This window comes from Excalfactoria chinensis, chromosome 2 (genome assembly GCF_039878825.1).
Source record: "Excalfactoria chinensis isolate bCotChi1 chromosome 2, bCotChi1.hap2, whole genome shotgun sequence".
In the NCBI taxonomy this organism is placed as follows: Eukaryota; Metazoa; Chordata; class Aves; order Galliformes; family Phasianidae; genus Excalfactoria; species Excalfactoria chinensis.
The window spans coordinates 46,398,367-46,415,472 of record NC_092826.1 but is presented as its reverse complement, the minus strand read 5'-3'; the positions used below and the strand labels follow the sequence as shown (position 1 = coordinate 46,415,472).

At 44.9% G+C, this 17,106-nt stretch overlaps 1 protein-coding gene across 2 annotated transcripts; it reads right to left on the bottom strand.

The window, feature by feature from the left end:
* Positions 1 to 6,847: 6,847 nt before the first annotated feature.
* Positions 6,848 to 13,658, bottom strand: LOC140247860 (myosin regulatory light chain 2, smooth muscle minor isoform). Of its 2 annotated transcripts, none has more exons than XM_072328065.1 (4): positions 13,521 to 13,658; positions 8,373 to 8,570; positions 8,040 to 8,201; positions 6,848 to 7,348 (listed from the first exon to the last, which is right to left on the bottom strand). In XM_072328065.1, the coding sequence occupies exons 2-4, from the start codon at positions 8,554 to 8,556 to the stop codon at positions 7,176 to 7,178; spliced, it is 519 nt and encodes a 172-aa protein (XP_072184166.1). In that variant the 5' UTR covers positions 8,557 to 8,570; positions 13,521 to 13,658; the 3' UTR covers positions 6,848 to 7,175. The 2 variants fall into 2 exon arrangements, with proteins under 2 accessions (XP_072184166.1, XP_072184167.1); XM_072328066.1 differs by having other exon boundaries at positions 8,373 to 8,572; positions 13,526 to 13,633.
* Positions 13,659 to 17,106: the final 3,448 nt, after the last annotated feature.

Sequence of the window (17,106 nt, the reverse complement as noted above, 5' to 3'; positions counted from 1 at the left end):
GTTATTTCTTCATAATGTAAATGAGAAATAGCTCTGTTTTGATTTTCTGGTACTTTCCAGTGAATCCAGTAGGAGAAGGTGAGAATGGAAACTCTGAAGAGCATCATATGACAGTGTTATACCAAGGCGAAGGACAAAGCAGAGAAATGTAATGGAACATATATGAAATGCAGTCAGTCTTTGTTTAGAGTTGTAAAACAGGGAAAAAAAGTTAAGAGTGCAGCTGTTGTTCACTGCATGAGTGAGGACTGAAGTGCAGCTGATGGAATGTGGAGGGACTGAACTCAGCAGAACTGAACTCACTGCCAGTTTTACATTCACAAGTCCAAGTCCATATATAAGCAATAGGGGAAAAATACAACTTGGGCTGTGATGCCTGCTAGATGGTTATCCCTTCTTACCTCTATGACAAAGAATTCTCTGTATTGCTTTTTCTTCTGTACGCCCCTTGTTTTGTTTATCCCAGCTGGCAAGATGCAATAATTTAGCCACATACTTGTGCTTCCCCTACACCCTTCTGCACTTGCTTTCAATAGAAGTATTGCCAGACACCACGATTCCACAATGTCTGTACATGAAATGCAAAAAATAAACAAGTGTTGTTGAGGTATCAGTGGGAAGAGATTGACACCTCCAGTCTTTCAGACACGTGTAATGGCTTCTGCTAAACCAAAGCACATGCCTATGTGGCTTCTCACGTTAAATCAGCGCGTGTCTATTTGACGAACTGCATGTACAAATAAGGAAGAAAATGAAATTTGTTCAGTGCTTGGCCAGAGGCCTGGAGTGGTATTTTAAAACACCCAGAAAACAAGAAGGAGCGCGTTTAGTCGGCTGTTTGCCATAAAAAGTAAACTGTTATCAGCTTTCTTATTAGCTGATGCTTATAAAGCTTTGTTGGCTGGTTCTCCAGTTTCAAAGTCAGTGTGTTTCTTGTGGGCTGATAATGTGTTGACAGTGTAAGACCTGTTGCTTTAGAGGTGATTAGCTCACAACTAAGGGAAAGGAATGTCACAGAGGGGGAAAAACAAATCACATATACCTGTTAGATACAATGCAAAATCAAGGCTCAAGTTACTCCTGTCTGATGCCAGCTCTGTTTTAGCAAATACTAAGATCAGGCTTGCCATCCTCATTGTACACCCACTCACCAGTGCTAGACAAAGGCTGTAACTTACTGTAACTCCCAAAGAGAGAAATCGGCAACTTTCACAAGCCAGAAGAAAACCACCAGCAAAATAACAACAAAAATAGTTCAATATTTAGTGAGGTTGCACATATCGATACCTTAAAATTGTCAAAACAAGGAACTTGCAAATTAGAGATTAAACAAGTTTTGCAAAAGTAAGTGGAGAAGCTGACAAGAATGCTATAAGAGGTGCTGCAGCCACATGCTGTCTGCTTCCTGAGGCGACCATATTCAAGTTAGGCTTCACCTACCTCATCCTGTAGTATTTGTAACTGCCCTTCAGGCTTGGTCAAAGGACAGCACTGATTTACAGAGGAAATGAATCACCACCATATGGTAAAGGAGACTGCATAGCCAGCTGTTGGGATTTTCCAGGAGGCGTTTTGATTTCCTATCCTGCTGTGAATCTCATGCTTCCAAGGAATATGCAAACATCTTCTGCTAGAGCTACTGGGGTAAAAGAGTATCCCGAGTTGGAACGGTCCTGCATGGATTATGGAGTCTAACTTCTGGGTCACAAAGGAGCAGTCAGAATTCAGATCCTATTTCTGAGAGAATTCTCCACACACGCCTTGAACTCGGGTAGCCAAAGGCAGTGCCCACAGCCCTGGGCAGCCACCATCCTCTGGTGTAGCACCTTTCTCTCACCCCCAGCTGCCCCTCCCCTGGCACAGCTCCGTGCCGTTCCCTCAGGCCCTGTCGCTGCCTATCGGCTATCTGTGAGGAGCCGAAGCTGCCATCAGGCCTTCCTTCAGCTCCAATGCTCTGCGCTGAGCACAGCCGGGGACCGCAGCTGCTCCACACAGACATTTCCCTTCTAGAGTCTTTTTGTAGCCCTCCTTTGGGCACTTCCTGACAGTTTGGTCTCCTCATGTTGTGGCACCCAAAGCTGCACACGTGCTTGAGGTGAGGCCGCTCAACACAATGCACAGCAGGACAATCCCTCTCCCAGCTGGCAGTGCTGGGTCTGACGCACCTCTTTCAGCCCTTTTGGCCTCTGGGGCACACTGCTGACTCTTGTTCAACTTCTTATCAACCTGAATCCCCAGATCCCTTTCTGCCAAGCTGCTCTTCAGTCTCTCAACCCCCAGTCTGTATATATACAGGGTTGCCTCTGTTGTCCCATCCGACGTACAGAATCCAGCACTTAGAATCATAGAATTACTCAGGTTGGAAAAGACCGTAAAGATCAAGTCCAACTGCAGCCTAACCATAGTACCCTAACAGCCCTCTGCTAAATCATATCCCTGAGCACCACATCCAAACGGCTCTTAAACACATCCAGGGACGGTGACTCAACCACCTCCCTGGGGAGCCCAGTCCAGTACCTAACTACCCTTTCTGTAAAGAAGTGTTTCCTAATGTCCAACCTAAACTTACCTTGGTGCAGCTTGAGGCCATTTCCTCTTGCCCTGTCCTGCTCCAGTACCTCCATGTTGTTTCTCTGCTGAGGTGCCCAAAACTGAACACAATACTCAATGTGAGGCCTCGCCAATGCCGAGTACAGGGGCAGGATGACTTCCTTAGTCCTGCTCACCACACCATTCCTGATACAAGCCAGAATGCCACTGGCCTTCTTGGCTGCCTGGGCACACTGCTGGCTCATATTCAGTTGACTGTCCATCAGCACACCAAGGTCCCTTTCCATCAGGCAGCTTTCCAGCCACACCTCCCCAAGCCTGTAGGGTTGACTGGGGATGTTGTGACCAAAATGCAGTACCCAACACTTGGCCCTATTGAAACTCATGCTGTTAACCTTGGCCCATTGATCCAGTCTGTCCAGCTCCCTCTGTAGTGCCCTTCTCCCTTCTGGCAGATCAACACTCCCTCCCAACTTGGTGTCATCTGCAAACTTACTGAGGGTGCACTCAATCTGCTCCTCAAGATCATCAATGAAGATGTTAAACAGAAGCAGTCCCAGCACTGAGCCCTGGGGGACGCAGCCGTAACCAGCCACCAACTGGATTCAGCTCCATTGACCACAACTCTTTGGGCCCAGCCATCCAGCCAGTGCTTCACCCAGCAGAGCGTACGCCCATCCAGACCATGGGCCGCCAGCTTCCCCACGAGAATGTTATGGAGGACATTGTCAAAGGCCTTACTGAAGTCCATGTAGACCACGTCGACAGCCTTAACCTCATCCAATAAGCTGGTCACCTTGTTATCATGGATCATGCAGGGCCTATTCTGTTCCCCATCCCCATCTACCAGCGCAGGGGGTTGTGTTCCCAGGGAATAGCAAGTTTTACTATTGAAGACTGAGGCAAAGAAGTCATTAAGCACCTCAGCCTTATCCCAAGCCTTGGTGACCAAGTTGCCCTCGGCATCCAGCAAGGGACAGAGATTCTCCCTAGCCTTCTTCTTGCTGTTTATGTGTTTATAAAAACATTTATTGTTCTCCTTTACATTAGTGGCCAACCTCAGTTCTAGCTGTGCTTTGGCTTAAGTTGGCAAGTTCAACACTCGCTCTTGTTGCACTTCATATGGTTGGCGATTGTCCAGCCCTTCCATTTGTCAAGATCTCTCTGCAAGGCCTCTCCAGCCTCAAGTGTTGTCTATAAACTTAGTGTGCATTCAAATCCTGCATCCAGATTGCTGATGAAAACACTGAAGAGAACCGGTTCTAGTATTTACAGTAGTAATTATCTTTTTACAAGGTTTAACACAGGGATTCCCAAAGGATGTGCTGCCCCAGCAGGCCGTGTGCTTTGTCTGCCCTCAGCAACCGAGCTTGCTCCTAGGGAGAACTAAGCAGTCCCAGGGAGCTGGGAATTCGTACAGGCCTGTGAACTGGAGAAGCAAACAGGAAGATAGCCATGTGCTGCTACTTCTAGTCTTCGGAACAAGAAGTTTTCTAATCTAATATCAAAAGTCAGGGAAACAGCGATTTCTATTTGAGTCAATAAATGTGAGCCAAAATTAAGTGAGCACACCAAAATAGGAGCATGAGCGCACAAGCCATACCAATGGCAGATTAACGGCTGCTATCTAAAATGTTCTTCCCTCTGCTTTCATTGTTACTCACACGTTATTTGGACTTGGACTGTCGTAATGCCTTCAGTGTAGTAAGAGCTGTTCATTGCCTTTTGAAACCCCCCAGGAATGTATCAGATAATACATCAGTAACATTACTGACAAGAAAAGGCCATGGACATGAGAAACATTTTTACAAGATTTCAAGTATTTTCCAGCTTTCAGAACAAATGCAATGGGTGGGATACTAAAGCATAGTATCATTAAAGGCCTCTTCCAGGACGGGGCCCATTTCATTCCTTAACGTACACAAGTGATCCTAGAAACGAGAATGCAATCTAAAGATAGTTCTTAGATCAGTAGCGAAACAGATCCTTACCTCCCTGTGTAAGTATACTACATCTGTGACATCAGTCTGTTGCTAAGCTAGTCTTTTCAGCTGACTTCGTTTCGTGAATGCTTGCTATGTGATGACTGTGCTAATACATGCCTTACTTGCTTAGATGCATCATAACAGAAACAAGCATATCTTGAGCAGTCAAAATGCTGCATATTACAAGTATCTCAGCAACAGAGGGGAGGAAAAGCAAGCACAGGCAGCACTTCATGCAGTCCTTTTTGGCTTTTTCTCATGCAGCTGTCACTCTTTAACTTCTGTTTGACCCTTGTGGATGCAGCCTTAGAACAGTGTAAACAGACCATGTAAGAAATCACTGCTTTTCAACAGTGCTTCATAGGATACCATAAATTAGATTTGGGACCGTTAATCCTGTGCATCAGCCTAAGAAAATAATATTTTATGATAAGCTTAGTCTAGAGATTATATACGAGCCACAACGGAGACATGATTCGATTCCAAGATTTTAACTGCAAAACATTAACTTTAAGTCATCAGAATCTTAAGCTGCTTCAACGACCAAAGTTATTTTTATTTTTGGAAGCGGATTATTGATGACACATCCCTCCAGCCCTAGGCATGCAACCTCAGCTGTCTCAACATTCCTTGCTGCCTAGCTACCAAATGCATCTGATGCTCATATATGGGTTCTTGGCTGGATTTGTTCATGGCCTTCCAGCGGTTAAGAATGTTGCACCCAGTTGCAAGTTGACCGGCCTCCTGTAATACAAGGAATGTAGGGAAATGTGGCTTTGGATGGTCAGTACTTGAGCATGCTTGGAAATTCTCCCTCAATAACACGCCTTCCTGAATGAGTATCCTCACAATACGTTCTCCCGTGGTCATCCTAATCAGAGGAACTGGCCAACAGCACAACACCCACACACCGTAATGAGGAAAATAATGGCTCAGAGACTTGCTGTTTCTAACAGAGGAGGAGAAAACAGATCTGAATCATTTGGCCAGAGGAAAAAAACAAGTCTATCCTTAATGCAGGCTGCTTGTATGTACATACAATGACAAAAGTGGTCTAACGTGACAGCCTAACTGCTTCTCAGTTTGATATTTATTACATAGCAACATTTCAACAATACAACATTTCCTTCATCTCAAGGCTTGCTCTGTGACAAGACACAAAGCTGCCTTCTGGAATAAAGAAAACTGAAGATAAACCAGCTGTTGGTAGATTCCTTCAGGCATTCCATGGAGAAACGCCATAGCAACCATTCTCTGGAGGAGGGAGGTGATAAAGACAACCTTCTGAGGAAAAGGGCAGCTGTGGCGCCCTAAGATAGAATAGTGAAGCACATGGTCTGGGTAGGAGGAAGAAACAAACTGAGGCAAAGTGACAGGTAGAGGAGAAAACAGAAGTAGGAAAGCAGTAGTTAAAAACTGATTATAAATACAGGAAACTGGATGAACATTTACACCCCAGGGCATTTCGTGCTGGTCCAGCTTTTACAAGCCCCTAGACTAAAGTGTTCCTGTCCTTTTGGGTGGTTTAAGTATTAATGTGAAACAGCTCAGGGAATAGTTGCTTTGATAAGAGATCTTAACTAAGATTGGTAAATATGTTGGCAAGAAAAATTCCCCTTCCACCTTTTAGCTTGAAGGTGCCAAGAAAATGAGACAAATAAAAGGATGTGGTCATTCGGAGAGCTGAGGGAATGAACTCTGTTTTCTTGGTATTGAAGTCAGTCTCCTGTTTCTGTTTAAATGAATCTTGCTTGCCTGAAAGCTGGTTTATTGGTATCAGGGTAAGTGAAGAAAATTTATGATTATTTAGGAAGTGAAAAGGCTTTATCGTGGATCTGGCTTTGCCGAGTTAATTCCCAGCACTGCTTTGCTGTCATTCTCAAAGGCATGAATCTGCAGAACAATAAGGCTTTATGTAGGCTTTCTGGACAAGCATTGCTGTTAACTACTGTCAGCACAAGCACTGGCTCATAGATTTCCTAGGAATCCTAAGGAATAGGATCCTTGGGAATCCCACACGCATTCTGCTGGCTATCGGGCAATTGTAACAGTCTTCTCTAAACATGTCTTTGGCTGACTACTCACATCAGTCAGATTCCACTGTAAAAACCTAAGATAACATTCAAACAGCTGAATTTTGAAATATCAGCATATATGAAATATGTTCAGCAATAACTACGCAACAAAGAGCAAAGCACCGTAAGAATCAGCTTTTCCAGCTTGATTTGCAACTGCAAATAAAATACGACTAACACACTTGCATTTGTGAATGTACGATAGAAATTTCTCTCTTGATAAAAGAATGAGGTATCTTTATCTATATAAGCAATCTTTATTTCAAAATGCCATTTATTACAAAAAAAATGTAAAAATCCAGCTAAACCAGAAACATTGAGATTATTTTCCTGGACTTCAAAGTTCACTTATCTTTGTCCCTGACTCCCTCTCCTTACAATATTTTCCCCGCTTCCAGTCTGATTACACAGGTGCAGTTGTGCCTAAATGGCCTGGAATAGATAAATACATTAAGAAAGGTGGAAGTTGTAAAGCTAAATGCATGCAACAAGTTCTACCACAAAACCCCCCTCAAAAATACATAAGTATAAAGTAGAGAGAATCTGCAGGCGTCCAAGGATTTGCTCAGTCATCCTTGTCTTTTGCTCCATGTTTAAGGATGCGCGTGAATTCGATGTAGTTGAAATTGCCCTTTTTGTCGATGGGTGCCTCTCTGTAGAGCTCATCTACCTCTTCATCTGTGAACCTGTCTCCCATCGTGGTCAGCAGCTCCCGCAGGTAGTCTTCTTGAATAAAGCCTGCAACGTGATATAAGGGGAAAACAAGAAAGTTTTGCCATTTTATCTTTATCTAGTTGGATGATAATTTCTTTCTAATTCTTAACAAAACAACCTAATCTTTGTTGCCACATGAAAACAAAGCCATTAAAGCCTATTACTGTAACTGCCAAATAATTAAAGCATTCAATTAAGTCAAGCCTGGACAAACTCACATTCACCAGACAGGTTACAAAGAACACAACTTTGGTGCTGTTTATTAAACAAGCAGCCTCATATAAGCTGAGATTCCATTCTTTTATCAGCACTCCAATTACCAACTTTCTCTTGAATTAATTTTCTTCTCCATTAAGTGCCAGTGAACAGAGAGAATATGGATACATGTTGTTAACAGAGAGCAAGGTTTTCACAAAAGCATCCCAGCTTTCAAAACAAGGATGAGTCTCCTAACAAAAGCTGCTGCTAAATTGAAGTTAAAAGTTGGAAATTATGGTTTTAATTTTCAAACAACGTTTCCTCCACCTTGAACAACAAATCTGAAGGAACAGAAGTTTGGGATTTTAAGTGTTTCAGTGTTTAACGAGGTAATTTCAGCTGCTGAGGAAACACAGCCTCATTTTTAGCTTGTTGAAATCAGAAATTTCATAGTAAAAACTGGTCACTGCTTCTATGAACACAAGTGTTTATCACTACACTTATTTCACCCCCATACCTGTTGCTTCTTCATCAAAGCAAGCAAAGGCATTCCTGATGACATCTTCCGGATCAGTGCCATTGAGCTTCTCACCAAACATCGTGAGGAACATTGTGAAGTTGATGGGGCCCGGAGCCTCGTTCATCATGGCATCCAGGTATTCATCCGTTGGGTTCTTTCCTATAAACAGAAGGATTCCTGCTTTAGCTTTCGAACCAAAGGAAGGAAATAAAAATCACCTGAATAGCGTAATACAAACTGGGACACCTCCCATAAGCTATCCCAAACTCAGCGTTCTCATTACAACAGCACAAATAGGTTTAGCAGCTGCAAACAGAAGTGAGGCATTACCAAGGGAGGCCAGCATGTCGTGCAAGTCCTCCTTGTCAATGAAGCCATCCCTGTTCTGATCAATCATGTTGAAGGCCTCCTTGAATTCCTGAATCTGGGACTGATCAAACATGGCAAACACGTTGGACGTGGCGCGCTGAGGGCGCTTCTTGGTGGTCTTCGTCTTTGCCCTTTTGCTAGACATGTTGGCTGTTGGCTCTAGGGAAAAAACACAACCAAAATTTGTTCTTAATAAATCACACTGAAAGGAGAGAGATGAATAAAGGAAAATTGAAACCCACACTGTAGTGAAGCAATACAACTATGTCCTGCGATATTTCAGGACTTGGAGAGGTAATAGTTCAAATCAACAGCATGCTACATTGTAAATAAAGCAAGTCATAGTTGACCTACAGCAAAGGACATGGGGTCTGCTACCCTCAACATGTTATTCAGCAGTTAAATATATCAAGCAAGATAAACTAACATTTAGAAGGCAAAAATGTATTTTAGAGTCCGAGTACTATTTTATTCTAATAAGTGCTGTGGAAGGAGCAGTACGGTCTCGTGACACTGAATGACCCCGATGAAAGATTGGGTCAGTTTTTGGAAAGGTTGTTGACCAACACTGGGGTCAGGGTGCTGGAACAAAGATAAGCCAAGCCAAATCTATTGGAGTTCTTTCCAAGTGAGCAAGAGGATCATGTTAGAAAAAGGATACCGACTTGGTTCAAAAGCCCTACATTGCTATTCCCTCACACAGTTTAACTATTACAGAATACGCATGCAAACGCAAGGATACTTTCTTCTTTTTGAAATTAATGACATAATAATTGTTCGAGTCTAAAGATTGTTTCTTTTAAATGATCAACGTTTAATAGCATTACAGTGTTTGTATAAATCTTCAAGCAGTTCTATTTACCACAAGTATATGAATGTCACTGTCTCCCTTGAGCTGTCAAACGAAGAAGCTAACAAGTAGTAGCTTGCCTCTGAGTACATTCGTATCATCTGGGCAGAAGTGAGGCTCTCAAGCTGATTGCTTCTATTTAGGTGGGAAGATACACATCTAGCACTCAGCTATTACTGATAATACAAATATGAAAAAGCTACTCACACCGAGAAGTGAACACAAAGACCTCAATATTGCTAGAGAGCAGAATAAGATAAGCCTGGTTTATTATTGTTTCTAGGAGATCTGCACACATCTAGGCCTTATTATGCCCAATCCAAAAGACTATAGGTTTATTTAATGCAAATAACCCACACAGCTAAGTTTTACCTTAACCAGATACCTCCCCTCCTTGACTTTGGACTTCATATAAAGTACTTGCAACAGTTGTCCTGGGAGAGAAGGAATTTAAGCATCACTTCTAATAGATTTCAGAATGCTGGCATTCTTGTGACAGTGTATCACCAAGTACTGATTTTATAACTTCCTTTTCATAATTACCTTGTTGGAAATGCAATTCTAATTAGAGTCACAATGCAGTCCTGGTGGCTTAAAGGACTTTGCTCACAAGTTACTACATTTTCCTGCTAGACTCCTGAAAAGCAAGACCGAACTCACTACACCGACTTCATCCCTAAGTAGCACAATAAGCAGAGCATCTCTCTTACACGGTCAATCCATCTATTACATAGACAAAATGCAGTTACCTTTGGATTTTGCTTTTTTTTTTTTAATTTAAGGAAAGGCATTTTACCTTGTTTCGTATCAGGTACATGGCATGCAGTACCAGCTGTCTGGATCAGAAAAGGATATTCCATAGTTACGTCCTTCCCCGCACAACTACAAAGAGCGTTACTGGCCTCCTCTGATACTTCCACCCTTTTAAACCTTAGGTTGATACACTGCGTCCTTCTGACGTGTAAAATGAACCATTATGTCCAAAACTAAAAATAGCTGATGAAATGCAACTGTGCATCAGTCGGCAGCACCGAGGTTCTCTGTATTACATCCACTGACCGCAAGCTATCTGAAACGCCTGGCCTCCAACAATGTTTCAGCAAATAAATATGAACTCCTGACATCTAGATACCAGTGAAGGCAGCTGACAATAAAGGGAGTTTGCTTTCAAGCTGCAGTCAAGAGTTGTGTGCAGCTTCAGTCTTTGCTACCTGAGTAAAAACAGCCATACAAGTTACCATTGAATGCTGAATAACCAGTAAGTGCCACTGAGCTAAATGATACCTGTAACTGTTTTATGAAATAATGTACAGGCAATATGCTCAAAGTTACAAAAAGTAATCAAAAAGCACATTGTACTTATGTGCTTCAGCACTTAAGTGCTTATGTACTTAAATTTCTCTAAACTAAATTTGGGAGGCAGCCACAGAGAACAGAGAGAGCACAACTCTTGCTCTCAGAGACTTCTGAGCGTCAGTCTGTGTATGAAGAAACATCTCCTAGAATTGGTGCAGCTGTGTCTGAAATAGACCTGCGTGCAGCTCTGGGAAATTCCACTAGAAACAGGGCGATAAATTGGAACGCGTTCAGAAAAAACAAGGCCACTAATTCAGCCAGCCAAAAAGATCAACTTGTGATGGAAAAGGTTCCAAGTGCTCGTGCTCAGCGTTATCTCTGTGCGTACAGCAGTGAATGGCAATGAATGAGGACTCCCCTGTAGTCAAGCACAAGACTCAATAATCTAGGAGAGAACAGGACTTCATCTGACAAACTCACTGGGTCATTTATTAAAAATAAAAGATAAAGTAAATGATACTATTGGAATTGAGGTAAGTTCAGACTGAAAACAGAAGAATATCAGTAGATAAAGTGAATGGAAATACTTCACACTGGAGAGCACAAGTCATGACACACATGGTTTCATGTTTAATACAGAACATCAGTCTGTCTGGGCCTTCTTTTGGAAACAGAGAAACTTCTAATATAAGAGCTTAAGTCCTTCAGACAAGATACTTTCATCAACTTTTCTTCACATGTAAAAGGTTTTCCTAAGTAAGCCGGTCCATTGCAGACATTGGTCCAGAGAGGCAGTAGCAGCACTGTACTGCTTGCACATTCGTTTGCTTAGGCAGGCAATGGATAATAAGCTACAGAAACAATGGAAGTCATCTTATGCTCCTCCCTCCCTCTAGGGAAAAGATAAACTCCAGAAGGAGATAAAGCTGAGCAAGTAAATAGCTTGAGCCAGGCAATAATAAAACTTGACATACAGTTAATGGTAACAGAGGCTGGATCTGTTGAGAGGCTGTTGAGAGGCTGGATCTGTTGACCAAAAGTTATGCTGCAGAAAACAGCCCAGCATTTTCAACATTTTCTTTATAACGATGATGAATGCCTATCATTCAAAATAAAACCAATCACAGTCACTAAGAAAGTCTCTTTTTAAGACTTAGAGCTGACTTTTATTACAACACTTATGTCAAAACAAGATTACACTAGGCTATAACAGCCACCTTCCTGCCAGTCATCAAGCTCAAAAGTCATTCTCAAAACTGGCTCCCAGGTTCTATCCATGCAGCTGGTTACAGCATCAGGCACAGCCTGTCAGCTCTCAGAGCTTATGGGGAAGTCTGGAAGAGCTGAAATGCTTCGCACACCCCACAGCAGCTCTGTGGCAAAGCTGCACACAGACTAGACTGCACTCGTCCAAAGCACTTTGTTAGCTCACCTGGTCTTGAAGGCCACCTCAGTGCTTTCTTTGTGACTAAGAATTCCTGACCACTTGTTATATAGGTTGTAAAACTTTCTGTGATACCTGATTTTCATGACTGAACAAACTCTCCACTTGCAAGGTAGAGTGAAAACCACAGTGATATGTCACAAAAGAAACAATAATCACAGAATCATAGAAGTTGGAAGGGACCTGTGGAGATCATTCAGTCCAAACCAGCATTAAAGCAGGTTCCCTTACAGCAGGTTGCACAGGAAAGCAAGCAGGTGGGTTTTAAATACCTCCAGAGAAGGAGACTGCACAGTCTCTCTGGGCAGCCTGTTCCAGCGCTCTGTCACTCTTACAGTAAAGGAGATTTTTCCTTATGTTCAGATGGAAGTTCCTGTATTCCAGTTTGTGCCCACTGCCCCTTGTCCTGGTGCTGGGCACTACCAAGAAGAGCCTGGCACCATCCACTTGACTCACACCCTTTAGATACTTATAAGCAGTGGTAATATTCACCTTAGCCCTTTTTTCTCCAGGCTGAACAGTCTCAGGGCTCTCAGCCTTTTCTCATAAGATGCTCCGGGCTCCTCATCATCCCTGTGGCCTTCCGCCAGACTCTCTCTAGAAATTCCCTGTCTTTCTTGAACAGAAGCCCAGGACTGGACAGGGCACGCCAGATGTGGCCTCACTAGGGCAGAGCAGAGGGGAAGGATCACTTCCATCAACCTGCTGGCCACGCTCTTGTTACTGAACCCCAGGATTCCATCGGCCTTCTTGTCCACAAGGGTGTACTGCTAGCTCATGGCCAACCCACTGTCCACCAGCATGTGCAGGTACTACTTTGCAGAGCTCCTTTCCAGCAGGTCATCCCCCAACTTGTTCTGATGCATACTGTTATTCCTCTCCAGATATAGGACTCTGGGCTCGCCCTTGTTGACCCTCATCAGGTTGTGCTTTGCTAAATGGCAGCACAGCCTTCTGGTGTGTCAGCCACTCCTCTCAGCATCATGTCATCAGCAAACTCGATGAGAGTGCAACCTTCTCATCCAAAGACAAGACCAGACCCAGCACCAACCCCTGGGGAACACCAGTGGCTACAGGCCTCCAACCACTCTGTGCTGCTGCTCACAGCCCTCTGAGCTCTTCCAGGCAGCCACTTCTCAGCCCACCTCACTGTCCACTCTCCGTCCTACACCCCTTAAGCTCACCTATGCAAACGTTACGGGAGACTATCCCGAGCAGATTTCTTGTAGCCATCATTACTCCAAAACATACACAAGAAAGCAAAGACAGCCTCCTTCAGATATCCCAAGCTTTTATAGCTACGCGAGCTCGCAACAGTGACAAGCAAACGGCCGGAGAAGGGCTGCGGGGCAGAGGCCGCCGTTCCTCCCTTAGCCGTGCCCACAGCAGCACACCCATAGAGGCAGGAGGCTCCGCTGCTCCGCTTTCAGCCTCAGCCCCCCATCCTGGCGGCAGGCCCCGCTCCCAGCCACTCCTCGCGGGCCGCCCGAAGCCCCCGTTCATTCCCTTGCGGCCTCACCTGGCGGCGGCGGCGGCAGGACCGGGTCAGAGCGTGGCGATGCGAATCGGCGGCTGCGGCACTTCCGGACAGCGAGCGGCCGCCGCCCAGCCGGCGCACAGGAAGGAAAGCGCGGGCGAGACCATCTCCGACGGGGAGGAGGAGGAGGAGGAAGTCAGCGGGGCTCGTCGAATCACAGCAGCGCCACACAGAGCGAAGGGATCTCATGACGCTCTCCCACTCAGAGTCTCGCCGCTCTCACTGCGGCCTGTTGAAATCCGAGAGTCCTTTCTCTACCCGCTCACCCCCCGCGCTGAGCGCAGCCTTGGTGCGGCGCGGTGCGGTCACCGCATTCCAAGGCGCGTGGGGCGGAGGCAGAGCCGCGTTTGGCCTTGTAAGGCAACGGCGGGAGTTTCCTGCCGGTGGGGCGGGCCCTTACGGCTCCACAGCGCTTCGCCGCGCCCTCCGGCCCCTCCTGTGGGAGGAGGATGAGCTGGGTATCCTGTGGGCTGTGCGGAGCCGCGCTACATGAGCTAACTGACGGGAAAAGTCACTGTTCCCAGCTGATATTCCCAGGGTGGTGTCGTACAGCTGGCAAACTGCTTATCCTGCACCCAGCAGTAGTGTGTATAAAGATATAGAAATACCTGTGGTCCGTATCTAAAGCGCGTGGGTACGAGTAGTGCTTAAACCATGCTGCACCCATACTTGTGTTAAATATTAACAGCATGAGCAATACCTAATAGGCACGCCACAGAGGACTTCAGACTGTAGGCTACCTTAGCAGAGCCATATTTGCTTCACTGCCATTGGCCTTTTACAAGATCTTGTTCGCAAATCTTTTTTCTTAATGAGAAAATGCATGCAATCTTCAGTCTGGGGAAGCAGAAAACTTTAGACTGCACAGAAGTTGTATGAAAAAGTTACGGGGAGTCTTATTGCTCCCTACAATGACCTGAAAGGAGGTTGTAGCAAGTCCTCTTCTGTCTGATTAGTGATAAGGTGAGAGGTGATGACCTCCAGTGGTGTCTGGGGTCATTCAGGTTGGATGTTAGGAAATATTTCTTCTCAGAAAGAGCGGTGCTGCAGTGGCACAGGCTGCCCAGGGAGGTGGTGCAGTCACTGTCCCTGGAGGTGTTCAAGAACTGTGTGGATGTGGCACTGAGGGATGTGGGTTAGTGGGCAATATTGTTGGTTAGGAAGCAACATCTGGCTTCCTAGACTTGCTTGGTCACTGCTATCATGTTTTGTATCTTTCATGTCTTTTCACACTCCAGTGTTACACGGTCCCCATTTGCTGCTTTTTTGTACACTCTTTGGGAACTTCTCACATTGAATTCTCTCTGTCAAGAAACAAAACAGTTACCAAATTAGTTAGTACAAAAATAGCTTAATACCTTTGCAGCACAGGTCGGGAGAAGATGTGCTTGTATGGTATTTGTTGCACATCATAGTGAAGAATATGAGGTGGTTAAGCAGTGCTGCTCCAGCTGAGGCCAGGTGGGAATGTGGCCCTCTGCCTCCCTGGCCTGTGAGGCTGTGCCTGTGGAGAAGCTGCAGGTACTGCTGCTTTCTTCATGCAAGCTGGGTTGTTTTGGCCTTGTTGTCTGCTTACTTCTTGCACAACTCAATTAGATGTCCCAGTCTTGGGGGACATCTTGCTGAACAGCAAATAACTGCAAAATAGTGGTTAAAAATCCAGCCTATTGTCATGCTGTGTAGCATCAGATCTTATCTTTATCTGTCTTGTGGTTTTTTTTCCCCATAGACTTCTATCTTCATTCAACCGTGTAGCCTTATTATTTTCTTCCCACTGTGATCAACTTTTTTAGGTTGAGCAACTCTGTAATGCTTGTTTCTTTCTAATCTTACAAAGTGTATGGGAGATTGGTAATCACAGCCTGAACCTCTGATTAATCAGCTGAGGCAAGTATGGGGTCAGCTGTGGGAGCACAGGTGAGAGTGATGTAGCTGTGCTCCCGGAAGGGGTGGAGCTCGACTCCATCCCCTCTGAGACCTCATTTAAGGGCTGACTCCCACTGAAGCAGTATCTCTTGGAGACTGCTCACCAGTGAGGATTGCCCCAGCTTCTTTAGCCAAGGTACCACCTCTGGTGAGTTTTCCTTTACTTATTCCTTCTGTACATTTGCTACCATCTGTATATTAATAACCAATGCACAAAGGCATCTCATTTTCTTCTCTTGCATTACATGTGAATGAGGTTTGTCTTTCTGCCTGGGGACAAGGCCTGGTTCTGTTGCTGAGCCTAATGTGTCAAGTGATGTCCTGGGAACTGCAAGTAACTGGGAGTAAAAGGAAAGACGTGGATGTCTGTTTTACTTCCGGCATTTGCCTGTTTTTTTCTGCTGCTTGCCTAGCCCAGGACAAAGAGCAAACGCAGCACACACAATAAACACCTGGCCCTAGAGAACCTGATGCAGGCAGTCTGCCTCTCTGCAGGGCTCCGGCCGATACTGGCTGTCGCCACCAAGGGGAGCCCTGGCGTTGGTCAGAAGGCCGGGAGGCGGGAAGGGCTGCTGGAACACACACGGGAGGGGCACTGTGAAATGGAATTAGTCCACGTTGGACTACATTGTATTGTGGTGTAGGGAAGGTTTTAAGCTTAGGGGGCTGGAGCGCCTCTGCTAAAAGGAAAGGTTGAGGCAGCTGGGTTTGTGCAGCCTGGAGAAGGCTCAGGGAGACCTCGTTGCAATGTTCTAGTACTTAAAGGGAGGGAGACTGACAACTTTTTGCATGGTCTAATAGTGATAAGGATAAACTAAAAGAAGGGTAACAGTTTAAATATGGTGGACAATTGGGATGGATGATCTTGGAGGTCTTTTCCAACCTTGGTGATTCTATGATTCTAAATATAAGGAAGAAATTTGTCACTCAGAGGGTGGTGAGACGCTGGCACCGTCGTCCAGAGAAGCTGTGGTGCCCAGTCCATGAAGGTGCTCAAGGCCAGATTGGATGGGGCCCTGGGCAGCTGAGCTGCTGGGTGGCAGCCCTGCAGGAGCTGAGGCTGGGTGGGCTTTAGGGACTGTCCAACCCAAACCATAGTGTGGTTCTATGATTCTATGAGAGCAAGTGGGAAATACCCTATGTGGGCTCCTGGAAATTACACTTAAAATGGTTCTGAGTTCTTCACGTGTCTGAAACAACCATTTTTTTCCCATTTTTTTTTTACCATTCCTAGTGTCTCTAAGCTCTGGGTGTCTCAGAAGCTTCTCTGAGAACTCAGTTTTTATAACTGCGATAACACCATGTGAAACATGACATCGCATTTTCACCTGTAATGAAACACTGAGTGGCATCTCTGGTTTCAGTACGGGCTGGATGAGTCAGTACGTGTTCATTTTATGAACTGCTCAGTATTTTTTTTCTGGGACGGATTTTATGGTATCTCAAAGCAAATACAGCAGCAGTTTTGTGGCAATCAGCAACGCTTCTGTTAATTATATTTTGTTCTTGTTTAACAAAATTAGCCTAATTGTTTTCAGGAGGGGTACTTGGGGAAGTGCAGTGTGTCAGAGCTGACCTACAACTCAAATGAGGTTTGCAGATCTTCCTGTGAGTCTGGATTGAATTTAGAACAGGCCAGAAG